We start from the raw sequence: 8,502 nt of genomic DNA on the forward strand, positions 1-8,502 counted from the left end.
TTTGTCCCTCTTTTTCACACTCGATTTTCCCCTTGTATTTGTTTCATAATTACTGAGAGATGTGTGTTATCTCTGTCAGCTTAGAGGTTATTTCAGCTATCGTGACATAAACAGCTGTACCCTAAGATAAGGCTGATGCATTTACTCCTGGTCCCTCGGTGACTCTGCTAGCTTAAATATTTCACTTCATGTTATGTAGTGGCCAGCGGGGGTGGCGGGAAGTGGAAGCTGGGAGGGTGGAAGTCCTGCCATCTTCTAGCCACCACGGCTGCCACAGAATGGGAAGAGGAATGGCTGTGTTGGTTTGGGGTTCCCGGAAACAGACTCAGCTCTGGATATTTGCATGCAGAAAGTTAACCCAGGCACATTTTCAGATACGGAGCCTGTGGGGAGGGAACAGGTGGGGTGAATGGCGGTGTGGGAGGGCAAGGGAGGCTGGATAGTGGTCGGCCTTTCTGAGCTGCCCTGAATGAGAGAGGGGACCAGGAAACACAGACAAGCACAGCTCTCTATTGTACATAGCTACCCCCAGCAAAACACCAGAGACACGTGAATTTAATTACTACCTAAGTGTTATGTGGATAGATAAGAGATACTCAAAAGAGTCAAAGAGCAAAAATATATGTAACGCATAGGTTATTACAGTTACTTCATAACGTTCATTTTTATGGCTTTCATTTCCGCAACGTTAGAGTCTCCATGTTGTAATCAACATTATTGTGTAATTTATATTTTGTTGTCACTGATGCCAACCAAGTTAGACCATTGCTGTTGAGTCACTCAAGTTCTTAGATAGGGGAATTAAGAAATAAATTCAATTAGAGGACACTCTGGCTAAGTTTGGGGTCACTCCTGTTGAAGCAGAAGAGTAAGAATCACTGAAAGCATCATTAAGTCCACACTTAGAATCAGAAGTGAATAAATAGATGTAACACACGTTACCAGCCAAGTTCAAATGTTACAACAAGCAAGGATAATTATATAAGGCAAAAGCAAAGAAACAAAGTGAAATATTTTTATTTCCTGGGCCCCCATTTCATGTGGTTGGCTGTACTTTCTCAGGGTGATATATGAGTCACTGTAGTAGTTATCTGATTATTTTGCTTAGGAAAACATGGGGTCCATGCGAAGTGTCACATACCTGTAGTCTTTGAGATTTGGAAGACAGAGATTGAGAGGATTGAGATATGAGGCCAACCTGGGCAGAAAAGTTAGCAAGATGCCATCTCAAGCACTAAGCCAGGTGCGGCAGGGTACTCCTGTCCTCCTATCGACTCAAGAAACATAGGAGAATGGAGCCAATCTATCCCTTGGCAAAAAGCAAGCCCACATCTGAAAAATAACCTCACATCAAAGGGTTGAGGCTTAGCCAAAGCATAGGAGCACTTGCCTAGCAACTGTGAGTCCTTGAGTTCAAACCTCCAGCACCACCTCCCTTGCACAATATATATATGTGTGTGTGTATATATGTGTGAAATCTGAAAATAGCAGGAGTTTTGCTGTTTGAATAATAAAAATTATAGTTCAATCTACAATAAACCTCATGAAAAAAAATCTCTGCAGAAATATTGATGTCAGGATCATTCCTACATAAATCTCTGTTCCTTAATCCACAAGTGTTCTCCTTCCCCTCATTATCCTGGATTTCATTTTATTGGCATGTCATTTTCATTGCCTATTACATATGTTGCTCCTTTCGTTTAGAAAAATCAAATTCAGGGGCTGGGGATATAGCCTAGTGGCAAGAGTGCCTGCCTCGGATACACGAGGCCCTAGGTTCGATTCCCCAACACCACATATACAGAAAACGGCCAGAAGCGGCGCTGTGGCTCAAGTGGCGGAGTGCTAGCCTTGAGCGGGAAGAAGCCAGGGACAGTGCTCAGGCCCTGAGTCCAAGGCCCAGGACTGGCCAAAAAAAAAAAAGAAAAATCAAATTCAGGTGTACCATAATGAATGCATCTTTTTAATCCCCTTGAAAATGATATAGCCAAACCTAGATTTCATTTGCAGGATTTTTGCCCACATCATCTTTTTTGTTGTTGTTGTTAGTCGTGGGGCTTGAATTCCGGCTCTGGGCGCTGTCCCTGAGCTCTTTCGCTCAAGGCTAGCGCTCTACCACTTTGAGCCACAGCTCCACTTCTGGTTTCTGAGTGATGAATTGGAGATAAGAATCTCATGGGGACTTTTCTGCCCCAGCCGGCTTGGAACCGAGATCCTCAGCTCTCAGCTGTTGGAGTAGTCAGGATTACAGGCCTGAGCCGCCAGCTTCCGACTGCCAATATCATCTAGCAATCAAATCAGCACGGCCTGCTCTTCATCGGCACTGAGCTGTAGCTGAGGATTTTCCCCTTCACTGGTTTGGTCTAGCCCCTGTGAATCTTGTCTGAACTGGATCCAAATGCTCAGCCGCTCTCCTTCGGCACTCCCACTGGGTGACAAGAGTCCTCTGAGGTCAAGTGAAATGGGCATTTTTGCAAGATGTCTCCTCATAGGGAAGAGTTGAAGAGTGGGACGCACACGTTAGAAGTATTTGAAAGAAAGTCGTCAATTCTAGTCGGCCACCCACACCTCACGCTGCCACCCTGAGCAGTAGGATTGTGTTTGGAATGTTGTTTTTATGACATTTGCGTCTCTCCGTTTCCTGTCTTGCTAATCTTTTCATCTACTGGAGTTTATTCCTTCCTCTCTCTCTTCCTGTTTTATTCATTTTCTTTTTCAGGGAGTAGGATGCACTTAAGTACATCTTTCAAAGTGCTGGTTTAGTAGTCATGAATTCTTTAGCTTTGGTTTCTCACTGAATGCTTCTTTAAGAAATGAACTGTATTGTTATTGTGAGGTGATGTGCAGGGGGGTTACATTTGCACGAGTCACGTGGTAAGTACATGTCCTTTTGCGCAGTGTCATCTGTTCCCTCGTTCTCGCCCAGCCCCTTCCCCATCTCCACCCACAAGTTGTACAGTTCACTTTCATCCATGTCCAGTGAGCTCCACTGCTGCACTTTCCCCCCTTTTTCCCTCAAGTCTGTGCCCTCCCCCACCCTCCCAAAGATATACACATGAATACACCGTATGTAAGGTAAAGAATACAGAATTATCAGAAAAAACAAATTTTAAAAAGGCTTTTGTTTTCATATCTTAGGAGTTCATTTCAGAATGTACATTATTTTAAATAAATATGAAGAGGCGCTTAGGCATTGCACCTTTGTGGTTCTCTCCTGACTATTGTCTTTAGGTCCCACTGTGTGCGAGTATCGAGAATCCTGTGCTATTTGTCATATCCCAGTGGGTTTTAGATCTAACTTCCGCATATCAGAGAGAACAAGTACCATTTGTCTCTCTGCTTCTTGGCTTTCCTCACTTAACGTGATGTGTTCTAGTTCTATCCATTTCCCTGCAAATGACATTGTTTTCTTCTTTCTAATGACTGTGTGAAATTCCATTGTATAGCGGTACCACATTTTTTGGATCCACTCATCTATTGTGAGGCACCGGGGTTGTTTCTGTATCTTGGCTAGTTTAATCGTGTGGCAATGAGCATGGATGTGCAGGTGTCCTTATCATATCCTGGCTCTTGATACTCAGGGTAGGTGCCCAGGAGTGGTTTTGGCTGGGTCATGAGGGAGGTCTAGGTTTCGTTTTTTTGAGGAACCTCCAGACTTCTCTCCAGAGTGGCTGCCATCAGCAGGGCAGTATGGTTCCTTTTTCCCCACCACCTTGCCAGCAGTTACTGTTATTTGAATTCAAAATGTTGTCCAATCTAACTGGCATGAGATGGAATCTCAGAGTTGTTTTTGATTTGCATTAGGGGATGCTTTTATTTCTTCCTCAATTATGGAAGGGTAGCATCAGTTGGTACAGTGATCTAGGTCGGTCATTGTCTTCCAGGACTTGAATTATGTCCTTCCATGCCCTCCTTGCATTTAGTGTTAGTGCGGAGAACTCTGCTGTTGCTCTAATGGATCTGCCATTGTAAGTTATGTCTTCTCTTTTGCCGATTTCAGTATCGTTGCTTTATTCTGTGTAATTAATGTCTTAGCTGTAATGCGTCTGGGGTATTTGGAGTTCTGTTAGCGCGCTCCACACCGATAACTCTCAAGGTTGTGGAATTTTTCTGCTGTTATTTTATCAAGCAGGTTTCCTAAACCTTTACCTGATATTTCTTCTCCTTTTACATCCATAATTGTTAGGTTCGACCTTCTGATAGTGTCTAAGAGGCCCTTCATATCTTCTAAGTGTTTTCATGGAGGTTTTTTTTTGGAATTGTGGTTGAATTCTGCCCTTGAATTCGCTTTCTGTTGTTTGCCTAACAAAGGATCAAATCCTTGGTGGCTTAAAGGAAAAACAAGAGGACAGTGGCATAGCTCTGTGGTACATCACTCACCTAGAATACATGCTATCTTATGCTCATCCTTGATTTAAAAAAAAAAAGATAATTATTCTGAATTAGTCTCACTTGGGGCTCACTGGGCTAAAATTACAGTGCTGGTGAGGGGGGTAAGGAGATCCTGTCCCTTGCCTGCCTCTGATTCTAGACACTGCTCTGTGTGGCTCCAGTGCGCTTCTTCCATCTCATCCTCCGCACCACAGTGTCTCTGCCCTGCCCTCCCCCGCCTCCCCTTCCAGGAGGAAGTGCAGCCTGGCCAGGGGGTGACAGCGCCACGGGGCGGCTCGGAAGCCAGAGGCGGCTGCAGCACCGCCTGTCCTGGGCGCCCGTTAGAAATGCTCCATTCCCGTCAGCCAGGGTTTCATGCAGGTCTCCCAGGGTTGGCTTCGTCCGAGGGCCCTCTCGCTGGCTCCCCCAGGCCTGTGCCCGTCCCCCCCCCCCCCCCGCATGCGCCCCTGGTGCCTCTCTGTGCCTCCACCTGAGACAGACACCATTGGATTGGAGGGGGACCTGCCCTCTTGTGCTCTCCCTTTCACTCAGTTGCCTCTTGGGAGACCTAAATCCACGTGAGGCTGCGTTTGAGGGTCCGTGGGCTCAGGGCTTCCGTGTGTGAAGCTGAGGCGTGGAGAGGCGCAGGAGCCACGCGCGCCTGGGACGGGAGCTTGCTTGGCGGCGAGGCGCAGTGACGTGTGAGCAGCCGCATCCTGGGTCCGCGCTCGGCTTCCGCCTTCACTTGTGCTGCTTGCGGCTTGGATAAGTGGCTCAGATCCCTTCTTTGCAAAGGGTGAATAATGGATGCCTCTTCTTACAGGGTGGCGTTGAGGATTCGATGGGATTTGGACACTCATAGCACCTGCTGTCTCCCCATCCCCCTCTTACCTTCCCCTGCATCGGCTGTCAAAATCTACTGTTTACCACCAGGCAGAAATGCTCTATTGTTTTCCCCGGATGGCTTTTCGTGTAATAGCTAGAGAAACCAAGGGGTTTCAGGTGCTGCAGTGGAATTCCAGCCACTAGCCAGCAGGTGGGCAGGAGCCTTGCTCTGCCAGGGAGCCTGCCACGGGCTGAGCCTGTGGTGGGCACAAAGGACCGAGCCTTGCGGATGGACCCTTCCTCCCTGAGTGCCTCGCTGCTTCATGATAGGCTGCCTGGGATTTGGTTTCCTCTCTTAACTGCCTGGCCTGCTACTAGGGATGCAAAGTGGGGTCTCTAAATCCATCCCACTGTGCAAATAAGCAGGTATCTGCTAGCATGGAGGCTCCTAGAGCTGAATTCTGGTTTCCCAGTGCTCAGGCAGTGGTTGGCATTTGCCTTTGGGGGTAGAGCTGGGTTTGGAATACAACCTTGTTTTCACGTGTTTCCTTGGTGATTTCGATGCTTGTGGCGCCTGTTCACGCCAGGTGCTCTGTGCCGCGCACGGGGCTGGGGTGGTGTGGTAGCGGGGAGAGACCTCGTCTCCTTTTGCCCTGCTCAGAGCTTGTTGGACAGTGCAGAATGGATCTAAGCAGGGGCAATTCAGTCTCATAAACAGAGGTTTTGGAAAATGAAGGTTTATGTTGGAGGAAAGGAAGGTTTATGTGCTCTGTGTGTGTGTGTGTGTGTGTGTGTGTGTGTGTGTGTGTGTGTATGTGCCAGTCCTGGGTGATGTCGCTCAGCTTTTGTGTTCAAGGCTCTACCACCTGAACTGCAGCTCCACTTCCAGGTGGTTTTTTTTTTTGGGGGGGGGGGTTGGTTTTGGGTGATTAGTTGGAGACAAGAGTCTCACGAGTTTTCCTGCCTGGGCTGGCTTTGAACCCCGATCCTCAGATCTCAGCCTCCTGAGTAGCTGGGATGACAGGTGTGGGCATAGGTGCTTGGCTCCTTTTGTCCACACGGGCAGTGTGAGGTGCCAAAAGGCACACCAGGGAGGGGCACCCCGGCTGCTTCCACACAGCGCAGACCAGTGCGGCCCCGAAGGCCCCGAGCGCGGCGCAGCCGTGGTGGGAGCACAATTTCCACCCCATTTTTCTCCATCCCGTACCTTACCTGACCAATCCAGTTTTCTCGCCAGGGGTGTCTTGGGGGTGGACCGGCAGGACGAGCTGCCGGGGTGGCGAGGTCAGAGGTCAGCACCCCGACGGTGCCCAGCCTCAGTGCAGGCTGGTGGCATCACAGGCCCGTGTCATCAAAGGCCTTTGTGAAGCATCTGTGCATATACCTGGCCGCCGGGCCGCCTTCCGCAGAGCTCACCCCCTCTCCCACGGCCCCCGACACCTGGGGCTCGCTGGCTCACACAGACAGCATCTATGTTTGACAACCGCAAAGGCATCTGAACACGGGGGCTGTGGGCCCCGGGCAGAGGGGTAACATTCATGCCAGGAGCAAGTAAGCTGGGAATGCCAAAGCAGGCTGGGGGCCCTCCTCTGTCTGGCTGGAGACAGCCTGCCCGGAGGACAGCAGGCTACAAAAGCTCCTCGAAGGGAAGGAGAGAGGTGAGATGGGAGGGGAGGCTCGATCGAGACCCACACCCTGCCAAGACCTCGGGCCACCTGCAGCTCATCCCCGGGGGGGAGAACCCCGGGCGTCTCCTTGCAGGTGTTTCATGAGCAGGGCATTCTCTTCGGCTATCGGCACCCACAGAGTTCTGCCACTGCCTGCATCCTCAGCCTTTTCCAAATGAACAATGAGACGCTCAACATCTGGACACACTTGCTGCCCTTCTGGTAACCTCCTGCCTCCCCCCCCCCCCTCACCGGCCAGTCCCACCCCACATCCCACCCCAGATGAGGGCTGGGAGGGGTGCTGAAACTCTATGCAGGGATTGGGGGTATGTTTGGGGGAGGGGTCCCTGCGTGGATGCTTGTTGGTAGGGTCACCAAAGGTCTCTGGATTTGCAAGGCTCCCTCTGGGTTGACAACCCTCCTTCCCCTTCAGAGGTCCTGGGGACCATGCTCCCAGATCACTCCAGCTCTCTGCCTCCATCACCCACCCAGTGGAAGAGAGAAAAACTTCATCTTGGGGTGGAGCGGGGTGATCCAATTTTAGGGAAGCTCAACCGCCTTGGGGGCTATTGCCTGGACAGGTTGGCATCAAGGTTCTGCTCAAGGCCATGTTAAGTTTTGTTCACATAAAAATTGAGGGGCTGGGACTGTAACTTAGGGGTAGAGTGCTCGCCTAGCATGCAGGAAGCCCTGGGTTCGATTCCTCAGTACCACATACCCAGAAAAAGCAGGAAGTGGTGCTGTGGCTAAAGTGGTAGAGCACTAGCCATGAGCACAGAGAGGCTCAGGGACAGAGCCCTGAGTTCAAGCTCCAGGACTGACACCCCCCCCCATAAAAGTCTCCTTGCTAGCCCAGTGTAGTGGTACACACCTGTAATGCTAGCACTGGGGAAGCTGAGGCGGGAGAACTGTGAGTTGAAGGACAGCCTGGACAGATGACCACACCGTGTACAAATAGCTTGAGCCATGAGGTTCAATGACTTCCTCCAGCCCCCTGGGGAGAAGCTGCGGTGGGAAAGGGAGCAGTGTGTAGACGTGAGGGACAGTGAGGATCGGACCCCAGGGAGGGGTCATAGGTTGGAAGATCTGAGGCAGAATTGCAGACGCTCTGCCCACTCTGGCACCCGACTGCTGGGGAGGGTCTCCGTCTGCGGAGGGAAGCTAGCGGAGGCTGGGGGGAGCTGGGAAGGTGCGGGGTGGGCAGGGAGGGGACGGGATTAGATCCACCGAAAGGCTCTTCCCCACGCTGCCTGCCCACTTGCAGGCTCCTGTGCCATCTTCACCAAAATGAGGCCTAGGGCTGGGACCTGGCAGGTGGGGGGGTGAGTGGGGAAGGCTGAGGCCCACACTGTGTTCCAGGTTCTTCATGTGGAGGTTTGTGACCACGCTTTGGATGACGGACATCCAGAATGACAGCTACTCGTGGCCCATGCTCGTGTACATGTGCACGAGCTGCGTGTACCCGCTGGCGTCCAGCTGCGCCCACACCTTCAGCTCCATGTCCAAGAACGCCCGGCACATCTGCTACTTCCTAGACTACGGCGCTGTCAACCTCTTCAGCCTGGGTGGGTGGATCCCGGGCAGTGCCTTGCCCTAGCCTGAGCCCAGCTCCCCGGCCCCAACCCAGAGCCCAGCTCCC

At 50.9% G+C, this 8,502-nt stretch overlaps 1 protein-coding gene across 7 annotated transcripts in view; it reads left to right on the forward strand.

The window, feature by feature from the left end:
• Window positions 1-8,502, forward strand: part of Paqr5 (progestin and adipoQ receptor family member 5) — a 29,340-nt gene that overhangs the window by 14,089 nt on the left and 6,749 nt on the right. For 3 of the 7 annotated variants that reach the window (XM_048330142.1, XM_048330141.1, XM_048330147.1), the window contains exons 2-5: window positions 4,644-4,646; window positions 6,517-6,854; window positions 6,958-7,085; window positions 8,223-8,428. In XM_048330142.1, coding sequence (XP_048186099.1) covers window positions 6,735-6,854; window positions 6,958-7,085; window positions 8,223-8,428 — 454 coding nt within the window. In that variant the 5' untranslated portion in view covers window positions 4,644-4,646; window positions 6,517-6,734. The remainder of the gene's footprint in view (window positions 1-4,643; window positions 4,647-6,516; window positions 6,855-6,957; window positions 7,086-8,222; window positions 8,429-8,502) is intronic. The other 4 variants (XM_048330145.1, XM_048330148.1, XM_048330146.1 and 1 more) reach the window with 2 other exon arrangements.

This window comes from Perognathus longimembris, chromosome 20, assembly GCF_023159225.1.
Source record: "Perognathus longimembris pacificus isolate PPM17 chromosome 20, ASM2315922v1, whole genome shotgun sequence".
NCBI classification, from domain to species: Eukaryota; Metazoa; Chordata; class Mammalia; order Rodentia; family Heteromyidae; genus Perognathus; species Perognathus longimembris.